Source organism: Ochotona curzoniae, unplaced genomic scaffold (genome assembly GCF_017591425.1).
Source record: "Ochotona curzoniae isolate NIBS_2020 unplaced genomic scaffold, NIBS_Ocur_1.0 contig_4645, whole genome shotgun sequence".
Lineage (NCBI taxonomy): Eukaryota > Metazoa > Chordata > Mammalia > Lagomorpha > Ochotonidae > Ochotona > Ochotona curzoniae.
The window spans coordinates 145,629-165,022 of record NW_024466353.1 but is presented as its reverse complement, the minus strand read 5'-3'; the positions used below and the strand labels follow the sequence as shown (position 1 = coordinate 165,022).

General features: G+C 41.0%; 3 protein-coding genes across 8 annotated transcripts in view; 2 read left to right on the top strand and 1 right to left on the bottom strand.

Annotated features, from left to right (window-relative positions):
* KRAS (KRAS proto-oncogene, GTPase) overlaps nucleotides 1-12,700 on the top strand; it is a 37,226-nt gene extending 24,526 nt beyond the window's left edge. The window contains exons 5-7 of one of the 2 annotated variants that reach the window (XM_040987430.1): nucleotides 3,547-3,662; nucleotide 4,905; nucleotides 8,396-12,700. In XM_040987430.1, the coding sequence (XP_040843364.1) occupies nucleotides 3,547-3,662; nucleotide 4,905; nucleotides 8,396-8,512 (234 nt within the window). In that variant the 3' untranslated portion in view covers nucleotides 8,513-12,700. The remainder of the gene's footprint in view (nucleotides 1-3,546; nucleotides 3,663-4,904; nucleotides 4,906-8,395) is intronic. The other variant, XM_040987429.1, reaches the window with a different exon arrangement.
* A 97-nt stretch (nucleotides 12,701-12,797) lies between these two features.
* On the bottom strand, nucleotides 12,798-18,874 carry ETFRF1 (electron transfer flavoprotein regulatory factor 1). Of its 5 annotated transcripts, XM_040987436.1 has the most exons (4): nucleotides 18,782-18,821; nucleotides 15,131-15,326; nucleotides 13,810-13,900; nucleotides 12,798-13,725 (listed from the first exon to the last, which is right to left on the bottom strand). In XM_040987436.1, the coding sequence occupies exons 3-4, from the start codon at nucleotides 13,858-13,860 to the stop codon at nucleotides 13,504-13,506; spliced, it is 273 nt and encodes a 90-aa protein (XP_040843370.1). In that variant the 5' UTR covers nucleotides 13,861-13,900; nucleotides 15,131-15,326; nucleotides 18,782-18,821; the 3' UTR covers nucleotides 12,798-13,503. The 5 variants fall into 5 exon arrangements, with proteins under 5 accessions (XP_040843370.1, XP_040843365.1, XP_040843366.1 ...); XM_040987431.1 differs by lacking the exon at nucleotides 15,131-15,326 and having other exon boundaries at nucleotides 18,782-18,874; XM_040987432.1 differs by lacking the exon at nucleotides 15,131-15,326 and having other exon boundaries at nucleotides 18,786-18,838.
* Nucleotides 18,875-18,990: 116 nt separating this feature from the next.
* DNAI7 (dynein axonemal intermediate chain 7) overlaps nucleotides 18,991-19,394 on the top strand; it is a 62,512-nt gene continuing 62,108 nt past the window's right edge. The window contains exon 1 of the mRNA XM_040987424.1: nucleotides 18,991-19,029. Coding sequence (XP_040843358.1) covers nucleotides 19,027-19,029 — 3 coding nt within the window. The 5' untranslated portion in view covers nucleotides 18,991-19,026. The remainder of the gene's footprint in view (nucleotides 19,030-19,394) is intronic.

Here is a 19,394-nt window from a genome sequence, read left to right as displayed (position 1 = left end):
TGTAGTTGTTACAAGTCCTCCACTAAAGAAAGCTCATGGAATTATTTGAACAAGGCACAGTGATCAAGGAACCTTAGTGCCTTAGAGTTGTTGAGTTTGTGTACATGAGAGTAACCCTACGCTTTCAGCTCTCTGTGAGTTAAAGAGAAACAGTTGCTAGGCACCTACTGTTCACACGGCACACCCTCCCAGGAGTTGTTTTAGGCTATAGTTTGGAAAATCTGGGATGTCAAATTAATTTTTAAAATCAGTATTTGTGGCAGTCAGCAATATTCTCATGAACCAAGTATGTGGTACCAGTTAAGAGCTTAGCCTAGCTATCGTGGCTATTAAATGCTGCTTTGGAAATGCTTGCTCTTAAAACGGTGTGCACATTTTGAAGCACAAAAAACCACTGTGCTTTTCCATGGGTGTGCTGTTGATGCAGTTTTTAATAATAAGGGCCAGAGCCTGTGGCTTAAAGGGATTAACAAGGATAAGTAGCAGTGCTTTCATGTTCTCTTGATGTTGGGATGACTTTAAAGCAAATGGTGAAGAAATGACTAATTTAAGTTTGAAAAATGGCAAGTAACTGATTAAAATCTTGTTTAAATATTTGTTAGTAGAAATAAGAAAAGTCACTCTGGAATAACTGTTTCTCAGTGAGGTCTTAATAATAAAGTGAATTCTTGGTGGTGGGGTAAAAAAATCTTTTCTTCTAAAATTATTGGCTTCCAATTCTCTCTGCATTGCTGCAAACAAAATTCGTGTATTCCAGTTTTGGTGATGGGATTGCTCGTCCTGCAGTAAACATAGCCAACCTGATTTTTAGGAATAAGTTACAATCAAAATACACATGTGCTAAATTACATAGGACCAATGTGTGTTTTTCCCCTGCTTATGGCATGTCTTCTACATTGGCTTTGTGAATTTTTTTTAAAAACAGAAATAAAAAATTTACTTTTTAAAAAATTTTAAGAAAATACGAGCTTTTACCTGGTTTTTCTGTGTATGTTTTTTTTTTTAAATTGATCTTATATAATTGAACTCATTTTTTTTTTAAGATTTGTTTATTTGTAATTGAAAAGTCAAAAAGGAGATATAGAAAGATCTTCTACCTGCCGCTCACTCCCCAAGTGACTGTTGTGGTCAGAGCTGAACAAATCCGAAGCCAGGAGCCATGAGCTTCTTCCTCCAGGTCTCCCATGTGAGTGCAGGGTCCCAAGGGTTTGGGCCATCCTCGACTGCTTTTCCAGGCCACAAGCAGGAAGCTGGATGGGAAGTGAAGCAGTCAGGACATGAACCAGCACCCATATAGAATTCTGGGTGCTTGCAAGGCATGGACTTTAGCCACTAGGCTACCATGCCAGGCCCTCAAATGGCATTCTAATTTAAAATCCCAACATATTTAATGACATTAAAAAGTGTTTGGAAATTTTTGTTTCTACTTGGCTTTGCTAGCCAGTTGATTGTTTCCATTCTCAATAAGAAAGTTTCTTGGATTATGATGATATTTATTTTCAGATAGTATTAAGTAAAATATACCACTGCGTGGTTTGTGATAGTAGCTTAAGATATACGTTAATATAAAATCCATATTATTTAAAATAATTTTTTTTTTTTTTAAGAAAAAATTGTTTGACAGGCAGTTATAGAGACTTGCCTTCCATCTGCTGATTCACTCCCCAAATGGCCGTAAGGGCTGGGCCTAGGCCAGGCCAGAGCCAGGAGCTTCATCTGAGTCTCCTACGTGGGTGACAGGGGCACAAGTACTCGGGCCATCTGCTGCTGCTTTACCAGGCAGGCACATTGGCAGGGAGCCTGGTTGGAAGTGAAGTATCTGAGCCTTGAACCTGTGCTGGTATAGGAAACTGACATTGCAGGCTACAGTTTAACTAACTGCCACAACACCAGCCCCAGTACTTCTTTAAAAAAATATTGAATTTTAGAATTAGCTAATATGTTTTTATTTGAAGGTCAGAAGGGGCAGTCAGAGAGAGCTCTTTAGTCTATTGGTTCACTCCCCAAACAGATAGATCTGGACCAGGCCAGAAACTGGAGCCTAGAATCCTAAGTCAGGGTCTTCCATGTCCTTTGCAGGGATCCAGTGCTGGAGCCCTCAGCCCCCCGGTGCCTCCTGGAAGGCACACTCGCAGGAAGCTTGACCTGGAAGCAGAGCCAGAACTCCAACTTAGGTATCCACATGGGAAGTAGCTTTCCCAAGGAGTGCCGTATTCACTGTGCCAAATAATTGCCCCTAGGTAAATTACTAAACTCTTCTGAAGTGGTTCTCTTTTTCCCCCCTCTTCATTTTAAGGCAGAGAGACCAATTGGCCACTTGCTGGCTTGTACTCTAAATCGCTCACATGGGTGGCAGGGAAGTGCCTAAGCTGTCACCTGCTGCCTCCCAGGGTGCACAGTAACAAGAAGCTCGATTGGAAGTAAAGCAGCTTGGACTTGAACTAAGCAATCCTATGTGGGACAGTAACTCATAAGCCAAGCACCCACCCCTAAATGTCGTTAATTTGCTGTTGAGATTTGTGAAAATCAATATGCATTGAAGAATTGAGATGTCCTTGTCTTACCTCTTATGGATAATAAGTGTGTAGATGCTTTCTACAGGCAGAAACTAAATTAAGCTCATGCCTGAGAAACACTGATTTTACCAATCCCACAGTTAAAACATGCCAGTTCCCAGAGTAAATCATTAAATAAGAAAGAACACGTATGTGACCATGTTGTAAGATAATTTATGCAGCACATAGACTCATATTTCTGTGCTTTTCTCCTGTTCATGTCAGCTTTTGCCTAGATGGTCTGTTTTCCTAGACAAATGGGCAGAGTAATTAGGTATTCTGTCCTCTTTGTTACCAACTTTTCTGGACTGGAGAAGATTAAAAATTTCCTGTTAAGGCCAACTGTGAAGGTCACTTCTTATAGCCTTAAGCACAGCTTCTTTGAAGTATTTATCTTAGAAATTACAAAGCCAGTATGATTGAACATTGATTTAACTATTTTTTTGTTTTAATTTTAAAAGTTATTTTACTTGAAATTTGGAGTTGCAGAGAGGCGGGGGAGGAGAGATCCTCCATCTGCTGCTACACAGCGGTGCTGACCCTAGTTCAGTTTTTAAAACAGCTTGTATATTCCCGTTGCACAATTCATTGGGGTGTGGTGAAGAATCAGTAGTAAATAAAGTACCCATTTTTCAAAGGCAAATAAATAATTTAAACTTAGCTTTAATTTTATGAATAACCAGAATGATCACAATACTTGATACATATATAGATAAAGATATCTATATATCTCCATATAGATATATAGTTAGGGTTCCTTTTTTTAATTTTAATTTTTCTACATCCTGATTAGATTTTAAGAAAACAGCTGTCTTAGCAAACCAGGATTCTAGCCCGTATTTTAAAACTGCATCTGTAATTCAATTTTTAATATCTGTTTTTAAAAAAAATTTCTCAAGCCCATAATTTCAGACTTCTTGCACATGGCTGTCCCAGTAAATTAGTTTTATCAACGAAACAGACTTTAAAGAAGTTGTGTTTTACAATGCAGAGAGTGGAGGATGCTTTTTATACATTGGTGAGAGAGATCCGACAATACAGATTGAAAAAAATCAGCAAAGAAGAAAAGACTCCTGGCTGTGTGAAAATTAAAAAATGCATTATAATGTAATCTGGTAAGTTCAGCATATTAATTATGGCAGAAAGTAGGTATCTTATGAAGGTGACAAAGTAGCAGCTGCTTAGGCGTGCATTTCTAATTTGAAGTATTCAAAGATATGGAATCTGTAGTTTATTCCCATAATCAGTGTGCTTACTTTGAACCCAATGGATGTTATTTTTGAGATAATCTTGGTAGCAGTGGTGAACTACATTTGGAATAAGGTCTAGTGTTTCAATTAGTGTAAGGTAAGCTAGCAATTGAGCTGGTCTTTATTTTTAAAGGAAATCAGACTCAAGTTTTGAACCAATCAGCTTTTTTTGTTGTTGTTTTTTGTTTTTTTTCTTGTTTTATTTTTCATTTTTCTGGGGAGAGATAAAAAGGTTGTTATAATAGAGCTTTGAGATGAGATGGCCCAGAAGGTGGGATGGAATCCCTCTTTGCACAAGCGAGTAGCTGTTCACCTACCTGTGTTCTCCGAGACAATGGCATCCATAGCACATTTCTGCCCAGACAAAAGCCTGGAGTCCTAGGAAGACTCCTTGCTCACCTTTCATGCTCCGTGTGGAAGCAGCCGGAAACTTTATGGTGCTCCCTTCCAGCTCTTCCGTCACAGCTTCATTTCTTGCTGGAACAGTTTGTTTTGACCCCTCTTGGGTGTGGTGGACCTGGTGCCAGTGCCATTCACTGTGCCACCACGAAGAGATACTTGAAAGAAATACCATTCTCTTTCCTTTAAGTCTATCTAGTCACTGACTTCCCTGTGGAATAAAATGGCAAGTTCCACAGCATGTCATATGGATTCCTTAGCCTCTTTCTACCTCTTCAAACTCTGGGCACTTATTTCTAGGATTTCCACATTGAATGGAATTGCCTGACTTTCTCTTTGTCCTTATATCAATAAATGCCAAGGTATTGCCTGCCTTCCCTTGAATCTTGGCACTTACTTGAAGTTGTGTGTTCTGATCGCTGGACTGACTTACTAGTTTACACTCCCTTATGATTCTCCAATCTTATGTTCTCCAAGATCTCCTCAGACTGGGCAACTCTTCCCTCTATTTTCCCAATATATCTGCGTTTCTTTTTTTTTTAAATTAAGATTTTATTTATTCTTATTGGAAAGGTAGATTTACAGAGAGAAGGAAGACAGAGATCTTCCATCTGCTGGGTCACACCCCAAATGGCCACAGTGCTGGAGCTGAGCCAGTCTGAAGCCAGGAGCTTTTTCTGGGTCTCCCACATGGGTCCAGGGTCCCAAGGCTTTGGTCCATCCTCTACTACCCTCTCAGGCCACAAGCAGGGAGCTGGATGAGAAGTGGAACAGCCAGAACAGGAACGTGGCACCTGTATGGAATGCTGCCACTTGCAGGCAGAGTTCATTGAGTCACCGTGGAAAATTCTTATTATAAAAACTACACATGAATTTTAACTTTGTTCACCAAAATATATTTACCTTTTAAATCCATTTTGCGTGACCTTTTTGAATTAGATAAATGAAACCTTAAAGAGTTGGAGCCATACATGTTTTTCATCTTTGTATAATCATTGCTTAATGAGGCTCCCCGGTGAAGATACACTGAATGGCACCTTGCAGCTTCCTTTCTGCACAGACGCATGTTATCCTGTCTTGCTCAGAAGTTCACATCAAAACTTTAGCTTTTAAGTGCATATTTTTTGTAATATATAACACTGCGAGAATGTGAATGAACTAAAATTGTAATTTTCACAAAATTGCTAGGTTATAGCTTCTTTTGCTCACCAGACTACAAGGTGGTGTACCAGAAGTGTAAAATGCACATCCAAGTGATAGATTCAACCCCCAAAATACCATGTATAGTATTAATATAATCTTGGGAAACAAAGCATGACTGGCATTAATTTTTATTGAAATTTATGAATTCGTTTTTGAGTGTCATTTATGTAAAGCAAAATTTAATTTACAGGTTGTAAAATTCAGCATTACAATGCAGTTTGAAAATAAACCTTTTGTTTAATATTTGGTTATTTGAGAGAAAAAATTTGCATGTACTGATTGACTCTCCAGATACTGCAAGTGGCCAGGACTGACCAGAAGTGAAGCTGAGAGCCAGGGACTCAGGCCACATGTCCCATGTGAATGGCCGAGCTCCAAGCATTTGGGTGATTCTCTGCTGCCTTCTCAGGGTTGTTAGCAGGAAGTTGGATCAAAAGTGAAGGAGCTGTAATTGAAATTGGCACACCATTGTGGGATGTAGGCATCCCAACGATATGCTGAACCTGTTTCTTGGACCACTGTGCCCACCCTGAAAAGTTAACTTTTTAACTAATAGTACCGTGACCACATTTAAGGGGTGGTTTTAATTTTTTTCTATTTCCTGTCATCTCATTATTAGATGCATATTTAGTTGAATTGTTTAGAATAAAATAAAAATTTTATGTAACTTAAAATATGTAAACATGTAAAAATTTTAAAGTTCTGCAAAAAACATTTTTACAGTAACTATAATATGAATGTAAAATAATTGACCCACTGAATCCTTGTAATTTTGGTGGGCAGCAGTAGCATTAATACGAAAAGTGTATGTGGTAATACTTAACAGTTTAAAGTTAAATAAAAATATTCTCTAGAAAATTATAACAATGACAAATGTACACAGAGAAGTTTTAGCTGTGAAAATTACAGGTTTAAACAAAATGATTTCTGGGACATTGCTTGCTTTTACATGTATGTTTGGACATGAATAATTCGCTATTGTGTAGATTGTGACTTTTTCTGTCACTGAAATTATTTCATTTTAGGAAAATCATGGAGAGTATAGTGCAGCATGTGCCTAAGAAATCTTAGAAAATCTTGTCTCATTTTCTTATAAATACTTGATACTGTTCTTAGCTTTGAATGTATCTAGTTTCTCTGCCCATCTCCTGGCTTTTCTTTCTTTTTTTCTTTCCCAATTTTTAGCATTTTTGGATTTTTTCCTTGTAGTAGTGGTTGAAGCAGTTCACTTAGGAAGGATATGTATCAAAGGGATTTTTTTTTTAATGAAGAGTAGAAGAGTTGCATTGCATCCTCTTTGAAGACTCCATCCCATTGTAAGGGTTTATAGTTCAGATTTGTCAAATATTTATGGTATATCCAATAATTGTTGTATTATTGGAATTTTCCTTCTCTATATGTACTAAGGAAGCATATAAGGGAGAAATCAACAGATAAGCCATGAAAAAAAGTTATGTAGATAACTTAACACTTTTTTTCCTTTGAAAGAAATAAAAGCATATGTTTGTATTGTATCAGCAATGATATCAGAATGAGGAAAATATGAATGAGTGCATTTTAGGGACTTTATTCAAGACTTTTATTGTCCAATATTTTGTTTTTTAATATTCTCTAACGTTATTGGCTGTCTAAATGTGGATCAAGGCTTCCATTCCCAGTCTTGTGACTTTTCAAATGCTAGTCATGCTGTTCCTAAGTGACAGAAAGGATGTGGAAATCAGCTTAATGTCATTTGAAGGAAAATGTCCTGGATTAATTTTGTTATTATTTCTGAAGATAATTGTTGAAGATGTTACTAAAGGAATAATCATATCACATTTTAAAATTATTTTCAACAGACTTTAACAGATGTATTTATACGTGTTACAGTATGTATGACATACATATAACATTTGTACAATTTAGGATATTCATTTGTAATGATATCAACTCAGTATTCAGTGTCCAAAAAATGTCCTGATTAAGCAGTTTGTTGGTAATTTGTTCCTGAGACTCCCCCTAGTGTCTAGGCTTGGAAATGAGACTTTGAATACAGAGAGGATGTTGTTTTTCTTTACCTTGCTAGTTTTGTGTTTATTTATTTTGCCTAAAATAAATATTGCAGTGTTAAGATATGTTCCGTTCCATTTTTCAGATTTGTTATTTTAAATTACCCTGAATGAAACATCACTTTAGCTGTAACTGATTTAGAAAGCTTGTTTTGAATATCAGCAGATGTAGACCTCAGGGGCCAAAGGCGGAAAACTCTTTTAAGATGGAATGTTTGGCTTTGTCTGGCAAACTTCTGAATCTCTATTCCATTAAACAGAAGCCAAGGCAGCAATAAGTATGAGAAGATCTTTCCAAAATTAAATTTACCATTCAAATGTTTTAGCTCTCATCTCTACAAATTAGAAGTACTTGATTTGTTCAAAGCAGTAGTAACCATTTTGGGATCCTTTCTTAGTGATAAGTGTATGAATTAAAAACTGATCAATATAATTAGAATGCTACAATGGTAGGTTCAGATACTGGTTATTCCTTAGTAAGTTACTTAAGTCTACTTGATTTACATAGCTGTAAAATCAGGACTCTAAATACTGTTACTTTGAACACACACATGGAAAAAATTTATAGTTGCATGACTTAAAGTCCAGAAACAGACAAACAAGTGTATGTGTGTACCACGCCCATCTATACATCTGCACAGCTGACTGAGGTCAGCCGCTGTGGGAAGAGTTAGTGGGAAATGCTCCTGGGAAAAGGTCATTTTTTATATGGAATTCTGTATATTGATTGTCCTTGCCTGATTTTGTTTATAGTGTTGTCAAAATAGCCTTTGAAGAATCCCAAAAATCTAATATGTGAAACGTGAATTCAGTTGCCCTTTGAGAAGCATAAGGTGTCTATTATTTTTCAAGAAAATGTTTCTTGTAAATGACATCTGTTATCTGTATATTGAAATTGGTCACATAGCCAGAGTCACATTGTAACACTTCTGTATTTCAGGGTGTTGACGATGCCTTCTATACATTAGTTCGAGAAATTCGAAAACATAAAGAAAAGATGAGCAAAGATGGTAAAAAGAAGAAAAAGAAGTCAAAGACAAAGTGTATAATTATGTAAATAAAATTTGTACTTTTTTCTTAAGGCATACTTAAGTAAAAGTGGTAATTTTTGTACATTACACTAAATTATTAGCATTTGTTTTAGCATTACTTAATTTTTTTCTGCTCCATGCAAACTGTTAGCTTTTATCCTAAATGCTTATTTTTAAATGACAGTGGAAGCTTTTTTTTTTTTTCCTCTAAGTGCCAGTATTCCCTGATTTTAGTTTATGAACTAGCAATGCCTGTGAAACAAAAGCTGAGTTCCTGGGACGCCTGCCGTCCCGGGCTGCGTGGTGCATGCCGCTGACCCCTTCCTGTTTCCTTATCAGTTGTGAACATTGGTGTGAAACAACCTAAAGAAGCTTTGACGTCATCCCTGTTTTATGTTTTATCTAGTCACATACATGGGTTAATTAGTGACTAACTTCAGTTTAGAGTTCTGGCCATTTTCCTGAGACGCTGAGGGAACACGCATGTCTGGACTTTGTATTGATTTGTCTTCTGAGCATCATGTCCTCCCGTTTGCCATCCTCACGAGTGCGAAGTGACATTGTTAGCAAAAGTTTCCTTTCCCACTACTAGTCATGGTCTCTCTCCTCCAAATACTATATTTTTTTTATAAAAAGGAAGAAAAGGAAAAAAAAATACAAAACAATGGAATAATTAAGGCCATTGACTATCCACATTAGGTAAATTATTCAGATTCCTAATGGCTTTTCCTGTTAAGGCAAGCCAAGTATGAAATGGGGATTATAGTAACTAATTAGGGGCTGTATTTACATGCTATTAAAGTTTTATAATAGCGGAAAAACTTTTAAAATGTATAAAAAATTCTCATAGGAATTAAATATAATCTCCTTGGGTCAGATTGCTCTTTCTCAGCATAAATTTGCGTCTTTTCTTGGACTTACTAGTCTTTGGAAGTGATTACTAGGGTTCTTTATGGCTAAGTGGGTGGTGATGAGACTCAGGTTGGAAGGCCAGGCCCTGTGTGAACCTGGAGGTGTCACCCAGGCCTCCGGAGCACTGGAGCACCGAGTGACCCAGGGCTGCTTGGCGCGGGTGGCTCACCATGGGGCCCGGAGAGTGTCTGAATAGCTCAGCTCGACAGGATGCATTTGTAGCATGTGGTGGTTCCACGGACGAGTCAAAAGCATCGTTTCTTTTTTGTAAACTTTTTAAGAAATTTAAGTATTGACTTGAAAGTTCAGATTTTGAGGTTGGATGTGTCAACAAATTTCTTTTTAAACATTGAAGCAAAAGTTTCAGAAATGTCTAGTTTGGTTAATTCTTTTAATACTGGTTAAAGTAGTGCATCATGAGCACTTTCCATGCTTGATGCAAATTTTGAATAGCTATTACTAAAAGAACAGATGTATAAGCGTTACTGAAAAGTCCTTGCAATGCATCTAAAGTGTTATTGAAAGTGTTTGAGGCGAGATGGCATAGGGAGATGAAAATAGCAGCCTAGGAGGAAGGGGACTCAGGGGTTAGGTGTGCTTCCTGCGCAAATCCAGATTTTGAACTAATCACTTGTTGTCCATGTCTCCATGTTAAAAGAAGTCATCTCAAAGCTCCCTGTAACTCCACAGCCGTGTGGTTTACGTTAAGCTTACGTAAGCCTACACCTGTTTGTCCCGCTTTGCACAATCTCCAACTTGTTTTTACCTGTGTTACCATCTTCATTGCCAGTCTTGGGCAAAATTGTGCACAGGGTGAAGTTTATATTTGTGTTTATATTCATTCTCCAGTTTCAGGACTCCCCTCCCATGCCGTTGTACCTGCCCATCCTTCCACAAGATGACACGATGCACCTTTCTTTCAATCCTCCCATTCTCCTGATTCCCTGTGTTTTTGCTGCTATGGATGTCTCCATGATGTTTTCCCAGTAGGTCACGTTCAGAATGCCCCACATCTTATTTCCTCAGGGCTCTGACTAATCTGACAGATACAGTGATGGAATGTGACCTGCGAGGTGGGTGATACCAGTAGCAGTTTAATCAAGAGCCTTGACCATCATCTCTTTGTAGCCCAGTAAGGAGGAATTTCCAAACCAGCCGAAGTCTGAACAGACAGTGCTGTCCAGTGGAAGGAGAACTTAATAAAGGTAGTGCTGCAGTCTGCAGCCAGGGCGAGCCTTGCTGCCAGTCGTACATTCCATTACAATGAAAAGTACTTTGGGATTTAATGCACGTTGCTGTTTATGAGAACTCATTTATTCTGTGAATACAGTGAGTGTCTATCCGATGGCAGCTAGCGTACAGACAACAATGATGAGGTGTAAGCATCCTCCAGGAGGGACATCCTGTCCACTGCTCAGCCGTGCTGCCGTGCTCCCAAAGGCCGTGTCAGGCCCCGCACAGGACCTGCAGGTAACCAGTGTGGAGCTCCGCTCCTCAGAGAGGGCTTCTCCCAGTTCTAAAATAATTGTTTTGCTATGATTCCATTGTGACTGATCAAGTTACTTCATATATAGATCACTTTACATTGTTTCAAAGGGTAAACTTTGATCTTTATTTGGCATAACTGATTTATTGAGACAATTATAGTATTACATTCTGTCATACTAATATTAAAATTCAAAAGTGTGTAATGTTCTTTGTAGTTAAAATAGACTTTTAAAAATTAAAGATTGACTTCTAAAAGTTTTATCTGGTCAGTTCACAGAAAAGGAAACTTTTGTGTAAAAATACAATTTCTGAAGTGCAGTGCTAAAGTACAGAGTTTGGGAGTATTGTCTAGGCAGAGTTCTGTGACTGAACAAGTACCTCTTAAATCTACAGACACATGACCACACTTAGCAACTGTAGGGCATGACAGAGGGGGCAGTAAATTTAAAACTCCTGAGTTTGATATAGCTGGGCACATTTTTTTAAGGTAGTGGTAATAATCTTTTGTTAGGTAAATTTTGAATAGCTTAACAAAAGGTTTTCTTAAAGATTTCAGAGAGGGTGAAAATTCTAGGAATTAATGTAAATGTTACTTAATTATAATAGCTTTAAAGATAAATCCTTGTTGGAAAAAGTGCTAAATTACATAGTCTTAGTATTAATATGTTTGTGGAGGAACTTAGCTGACATGTAGCGTAATTTGGGTGGAATATTCCCCATTAGGGATTCTAAGCTCTGTGTTAACTGAGTCACACTGCATAGGAATTTAGACTCTAACTCTTGAGTTGTTAAAACTTTTGCCACGAGTGCACAATTTTGTCCTAAAATATTTGTGTGTATAAACTTTCTAAGGCATGTTTAAGTTATCATTTGCACAAATTCATCTCATTTGTATTCCAGTGACTTTCTCTTTTTTCCCTGGTAACCATTTTTCCCCTGAAAGAATACATATACACCTAAGGATTTTTTTTTTTTTTGAGACAATAAGAACTGTCTGAAATAATTCCCATTTTGTCATATAATAATTTCTTGGTCATTACTTTGCAGTGTTTCTTAAAATCAAACAATTGATTTAAAACTGAATTTACATTTAGTGATTTTCTGGCTACTATTGGGTAGCATGAATCCTGCATTGAGAAACTGGACAATAAACAACTGGCAACTGTAAATCTGTCAGAAAGTGGATATTATTTCTTAGAAGATATATTCATGCTAGTTTTTGAGGCATAATAACTAGATTAAGATTCGTGTTTTAGTTAAATAGTTTGCAGTACCTGTTTGGGATGATGATAGGCAATTTAGAAGGACTTTATAAAAACAAAAGTTCCAACCTGCAGAAACAGCGATCCCAGAGGGCCCACCACCCCCAGAGCTGACCGGTTACGTGACGTTCATCACAAGTTTCCAGGTCCACTGTCTTGTGTTTTCATGTTGAAAATACTTTTGCATTTTTCCTTTGCGTGCCAATTTCTTACTAGTACTATTTCTTAATGTCACATGTTTACCTGGAATGTATTTTAACTATTTTTGTATAGTGTAAACTGAAACATGCACATTTTGTACATTGTGCTTTTTTTTTTTTGTGGGACATATGCAGTGTGATCCAGTCATTTTCCATCCTTTGGTTGCGCTGACCTAGGAATGTTGGTCATATCAAACATCAAATTTTAAAATGACCACTCTTTTAATTAAAATTAACTTTTAAATGTTTATAGGAGTATGTGCTGTGAAGTGATCTGAAATTTGTAATATTTTTGTCATGAACTGTACTGCTCCTAATTATTGTAATGTAATAAAAATAGTTATGGTGACTATGAGAGTGTGTATTTCTTGATGGAAACTTGAGACATTTGCTTCACAATCGATAATGGAATACTTTACAAACCACAGGCACTAGAGTACACCAGGTTGTAAGTGCAAAAATACTCTTTATTATAAAAGTTGTTGTGAACATTATGTAGAGGTTTAATGTGTAGTGTAAAACCATGTTGGGTCTCGACCCACTGCCTGTTCACTCATTGAGAAGTAGATGTCGGCACAAGGGGCCAGCACTTACTGCTGGAGGCACACCTGCTGGTTTGGTTTTAGACCCCAAGGGAGCAGGCAGCAGAGTTTATTCTGGAGTTAACTGAGTACCTATGTCTCTAATGCCTGTCACCAACAGTTGGAGGGTCAGAAATAGTCTCACTCTGTACATCCTATTATTTCTATAACTACATTTAGATCTTTAGCATGAACTTCGTACTGTTAATTTATGAAAATGGGTCAAAAATAAAATTAGGAGTAAATGTAAAAGAAGTTATTTTACTTAGAAAGTATACATTAAAAAGCAATATCTTGTCAGTAAAATGGGGAAATGGGCAGAATAGCTGGGTAAAATCTTAAGTCACATTAAAGTGTATTACATCTTTCAAAACTGGATATTCATTAACTTGTAATTGGTAGCACGATTAACTGCTATTTTAGAATAAAAATTGGGTAAACTGATGATCAGGGTTTTGGTTTGAGCAGAAATTGAAATGCAGCTACAATAGGGTGGTATTTTTTGATATAACCTGTGTATGACTGTCTTAAGTCAGAACTGTTTCACACTTCTAGCCAATTATGATAGCAACTGTCAGTCAGTTTTGTCGGTATCTGAATAGTAGCGTTGTTTCATAGCTCTGTATTTCCTAAGGAAGTATAAGGCTTCCAGCTCTTTCATTACAAATTCTCCCCGTGCAATAAGTTCTCTGATCTTCTCTGGGTCATTCACATCCTTGTTTTTAAGGAAAACATTCTTCAGACGCCTTTTAAAGTAGTCTGCTCCTTTTGGATAGTCTCGTCCAAGGTACAGCAGCTTAAAAAAAAAGAAGTTATATATGTCTAAATGATTCATGTCTTACATAGGATTTGTAAAATTGGCAGCGCAGTTACTACTTACGTTTTTATAAAGATTCAGTACTTCTCCTCTCAGAGAATTGGCCATGTTCATTTACCCTGGGAGCTTTCCACTTTCTTCATGTACCACATACCTGAAGAAGATACATTGTTTTCAAATAACTGCTTTGTAGTTAAAAATTAAAGAAAAAAGCATATGGGGAAGTGGCAATTTCTTCTACTTTCAATGTTTGTAGACTGCTTGTGTGTTTCAGATGCCGGTTATAGCTGGGAGTGAGCGAGTTCTGTTAGAGAACTGACTTGTAAGGGAGACAGAAATGCAGAGTTAGGAATTCTAACAGATCCTATGAAGGATTCGAGATTGGAAAGTGCATTCTCAGCTCATCTCCTTGTATAACCACAAATCAGTAAATCTGACCCTGTTACTGCCAGCTGCCTCATTTTATAAGTGACCTAATCTTACTGAACCCGCTTGCTTATCAGCTGTTTACCTGCTCGTGAGAGAAGGCCAGATCTATTTAGAAGGTGTCGGAAAGAGGCCTGGTCAAGTCTGGAAGACATTCAAGAGGCGGCAAAAGACTACACAGACAGTCCAAGTCAGTCCAAGTCAGGCAGCGGGTGCAGGCAGATGGCCAGGGGCTAGTGAGCCATCTTGGGCAGCAGCATCCTGGGCACTGGGTCAAACTTGCTGATGCACTTGATGGGAAAAGGCTGCTTAAGACACCTTGACAGCTTAAACCTAGAAGATCATTTCTACTACTTTGCATGATTATTTGGAATTAAATCCTAAAATTCTTGATGCTGTGCTTAGAAACTACAATCTGGATGGAATATTTTAGAAGCCAAGATCTGGACTCCAGAAATGCTTATTAACTTTGCATGTCCACTCTTCCCAGGTTCGCTAAGCAGACCGTGCTGCACACATATGTACAGGTAGGGATGGAGGGCCATCTGGCAGTTTATAATCTGACACCTAATGTGTTCCAACCTCATGGGGTTTATTTTCGTCTCCTCTCTGCCCACAGTGTTGACACTTTTGTCCAATAACGAGGACTCTGATTCCATCATCAGCAGTGATTCATCATCACCTTTTCCTGTGTAGTCAGATTCCTGTCGGGGTCACCACTCGGCCCTGCTGCCTAGCACTAGACCACATTTATCACTGCCTCTCCAAACTCTACCCTTCCCGCTACCCCAATTTCCCACTTGTGTGCCTGCTTGCTCCTCCCTGGTGCTCGGTTATTGCCGTCCCCAGCCCTACCTTCATGCCACTTGGCCCCAATCACCCCTGGCAGGGCTACCGTCTTGCCAACCTTTCATCTCCTCCTCCCCCTTTCCCAGGTGCCTGTCTTGCCTGACCTCACCTGGTGGCTTTAGGACTGACTGATTCTGAAGGATGACCTGGAAGCAATGTGCATTGTGGCCCTTTCAGTCTGTTTTTATGGTTATTTTACAGTTAAGCGGCAGAAGTTGTAGCTGAAAATTACAGCACCGTATCAATGAAAAATAGTGATGCTGAATAGTGTCCTTCCCTTCATTGCTGTTAATTTTGGCCTCGCCCTACAGGAAAAAAATGTAGATTCTCAATTTTGACTTCCCTGCAGCCTCCTAAACCCCACATCTTTGGGGGCATTTGGGCAAAATCTCTTATAATTTGAAAAAATAGAATATATCAATGCTATTCATATACTTCACTTTAAAGTTTTTATGATATTTACAATACATAAGAAAAATGGTGCTTGAAATATGTCAAACATACACATCTGAGTACCCACCATTTAAGAAATAGAAGTCTCGGAAGCTGCTGTGTCCCCTCCAGCTGCCGCTCCTTCCCCATCTACCACGATGGCACTGACTCCCTGGGGACCTGCTCTGTGGCTTTCCCCACCATGAGCTGTGTTCTGAATGACACATTTAGTTTTGACAGCAGCAAGCACTAGCCTAAGGAAAGGGGCAGCCAACCTGCTGTGAGCTGAGCAATCCAGGCTGCTTTCCCTTTCTGCGGGTTAGAAGTAGGCTCCCCTGGAGAATTCAACTGCAGCGTCATGAGGGGATTGTGACAGCTGATTTCTGGCCAGTGCACACAAGAAGAGAGGCTAGGAGAAGGCTAGTTGCTGCTTTACTCTCACTAGAGCCCAGCTTAGCTTGCAGGAACAGGTTGAAACACAAGGGTAGCAAGTGGGTGCCCTCTGCAGGTCCCAGCCTGCTTGCACATCAGGGAAGAAGGCTTTTCATCACCACATGGTCAGGACAAAGAAAGGACCGATCAAGATTGAGACCGGGGGTGCCCAGGCACACTGTGGGGAGCTGAACGAGGCGGCACCTTGGCAGCAGGGATCCAGCTGGTGAGTCCTGTTCACTGCTCAGACATTGCAGAGGGTAGCTGCTCTCCATGTCCAGGGGCTCAGCTTTCATGGTGGGATCCTGCTCTATCCTTCTCCCAGAAACGCCTTTTGACTCCTGCATTAGCAGTTCTGTAATGTTTGAAATTTCCTGGCTTCCTTTTGGCTAACCATAGTTCTGTAGTCTTGAAAAATACTACACGAGGGCCTGGGTAGCCTAGCAGCTAAAGTAAATATATTTTTTTTGAAATCATGAAAACCATGAAGTTTTGTCATAATGCTTATACCCAAAAGGCAAATGTTGCCAGTATAGTGGCTACGGGATGACCTTTTCTTGCTGGAGTTCATAAATATGCTTTTCTGACTCCTTCCTAGTGGAAAAAGATCACATAGAAAGTGACACTGCTTCTAAATTAATAAAACCTCCCCTTTTTCAGATACTCTGCACTTTATTACATAGGAGGGCTTGTGTTCTATGGTTTTACGCTTGAGAAATCAGAAGTGTGTACAAGGTTAGGATACGTTAGGCTAAACTGGTGGTCAGTGTTGGGTCTATCTGTGATGTACAGTTGTACCTTCAGCTTGAGATATGTTTATGTCACATGTATGTTAAGATTGTCTCTATTTTGGAGAATAACAGCAGCGGGGACCCAGGGCTGTTCGTTAACGCTGCCTGAAGTGGCAGCGGTTACTGCGCTAAGTCAAGAGCTAAGTGAGTGAGAGGCTGAGAGACGTCCCCAGCTTTTGTGAGAGTTTGGAATTTGTGCAGGAGGTTACAGTCAGGTGCAATTTCCCTCTGTTGTTGTTGGTGGTGGTGGTGGTTGTTTGTTGTTTTTAACCAGCGACTCTGGACTGAAAACTAGCTCCAGTGCTGGATTAAAGGAGAGTTGTCACTTTACTAGTGGTCCTGGTGCCGAAAGTTCTGCTTTCCCACTAAGGTCAGATGATAACTGGAACAGAAGGAAAACTGGCGAAATTGCTGGATTCCATATGACCTCATGTTGTGCTGCAGTGAGACGACTCAAACTGCCCCAAATAAACTTAAGTTTAGGCATCTCCACTCAAGCTCTTCCAGGACACTTGGCAGATGTGGAGAGCGTGATCGGAGGTAAGTGGCCGAGACTTCTCCCCTAACACTGCAGACTGCTTGCTCCTAGGCCCAAGAGCCAGGTTATACCAGTGAGCCGAAAAGAAACTGGTATATATTTTTAGAAGGGACAGATAACTATGCCTGTCATACCTGTTCAAGGAGTACTGGAGGAAAATGAAGCTCCCTGGTAGTTTTTGTAACAGCGTGCCCCCTAGAACACTGCCTAGTTCTGACACATCCACAGCAATTCCTTCATCCCGACAGGCGGTTTGATTACAAAGTCCTCTCTCCTGGAGACCCAGCATCTTTGGCTAGCTTGGGGTTATTCTCACACCTCCTTATCCCCACCAATCCTAGTCTGTGTTGACAAGTTTTATATTATGAAACACCGGGGCCAGCGTTACATCATAACGGACTAAGCCGCTGCTGCCTACAGTGCTGGCCTGCCGTATGGATGCCAGTTCATGTCCCATTTACTCCATTTCCAATCCGACTCCCTGTTAATGTGCCTGGGAAAGCAGCCTCAAGCCATGTGAGAGACCTGGAAGAAGCTCCTGGCTCTTCGCTTCAGACCGGCCCGGCCCCAGCTTGTGGCCATTTGCGAACAGTCAATGGAAGTTCTATATCCTTTGTATAGTTCTGCCTTTCAAATACACCTTTGTTTTAAAGATTTATTTTTATGTAAGGCATATTTATAGGGAGAAGGAGATAGAAAGATCTTCCATAAACTGAGTCACTCCCCAAGTGGCCACAATGGCCAGAGCCAGGAGCTTCCTCCAGGTCTCTGACGTGGGTACAGGATCCCAAGACTTTGGAGTCATCCTCCACTGCTTTCCCAGGCCACAAGCAGGGGGCTGGATGGGAAGTGGAGCGGCCAGCATACAAACCGGCACCCATATGGGATCCCGGTGAATGCAAGGCAAAGATTTAGCTACTAAGCCATCGTCCTGGATTCTAAATACATGCTGTAAAAAAAATACATACGAGTCCAAACAACAAACAACAATGGCCTTGTTGGTGCAACTGTCCTATTGCACAAGTTAGTAGCCCTTTAGCCCAGAGACGACTCCTTGGGGGATCACAGCACGTCAAGTCACGGCGTCGGAAGGGAGGGAGCACTGTGAAACCCTGCCACTCAGCAACGAGGCCCGGGTTCCCTGCGGCTACATGGAGAGAACCCAGCGGGGCTCCGGACCACGGAGGAGGCTGCTGGCTGCTGCGCGCTGTCTGTAACCCGGGCCCACGGTGGGCGGCTTGCTCCCTCTGGAGGCAAGATCTGGTCCAGGAATTGCTTCCTTCACCATCGGTGCTGGGGCTGCCCTTGGGAACAGCGGGGCACACACATCCGTACACAGAGTCCACAGAACCCCGAGCAGTCCGAAGGTCACCGGCCTCAGAGCCGGCTGCACCCCGCCTTATCTACACGGACACCCGGGTTCCTGCCTCTTCTGGCCTAACCCGAGGGGGCCCGGGCAGCCGGCCGAGCTGTCAGCCCCTGGGTGCAAGCCAATCACACGGCAGTTCCCGACATGCACACACCGGGAAGGCAGCGAGGGCGCCCTGCCCCGCTCGGAGCCACTCACGCACTGTCCGGCTCTCCGCAGCCGCGAAGGCCTCGGTCCACTTCCACTCCGTCCGCCCGTCCGTCCGCCCAGCTGCAGGGCGTGGACGCACCTGTCAGCCCAAGGGGCGGAGCGCCCGCCGGAAGAGCCCCGGCGCGACTGCGCAGACCGCTGTGGGCGTGGCCTGTCGTCACGACGACCCGGGAGCTTCTGTCTTCGCACCCAGCTCCCACCGTGGCCACTGCGGACGCGGCGCTCTCCGCCTCATGGTGAGCGGGGAAGACGAGGGAGACCGGGCCAGGGGCACGCCCGGACCTGAGCGGAGTGGACGGGTGTCGTGAGAGCCCCTGTTGTTGTAGCTGGCTGAAAGGCTGAGGGACAGACTCATGCCCCGGGGTGGACATCCCTGTCCCCCCGGAGTCCCAACGGGGAGACGGCCGAAGCTGCCGCGCAGTGACCGCACCTCGCACGTGGTCAGCCTTGGCCCCACCTAGTGACCAGTTGCGGTGGGCGTCCCCTCTCCGTGCCAAAGACCTTGCGGGGTACTCTACTTTGAAAAGTTGTTTTATGGCAGAATGAATTGTTGTTCTGTGATCCGGGGTCTTCGGCCTGCATTAATGAAATACTCTACAGC

Coding starts and splice junctions, on each gene's coding strand:
- ETFRF1 (XM_040987431.1), bottom strand. CDS start 13,860: ATGAACATGGCCAATTCTCTGAGAGGAGAAGTACTGAATCTTTATAAA. Junction 13,726..13,809: donor TACTGAATCTTTATAAAAAC/GTAAGTAGTAAC, acceptor TTTTTTTTTAAG/CTGCTGTACCTTGGACGAGA.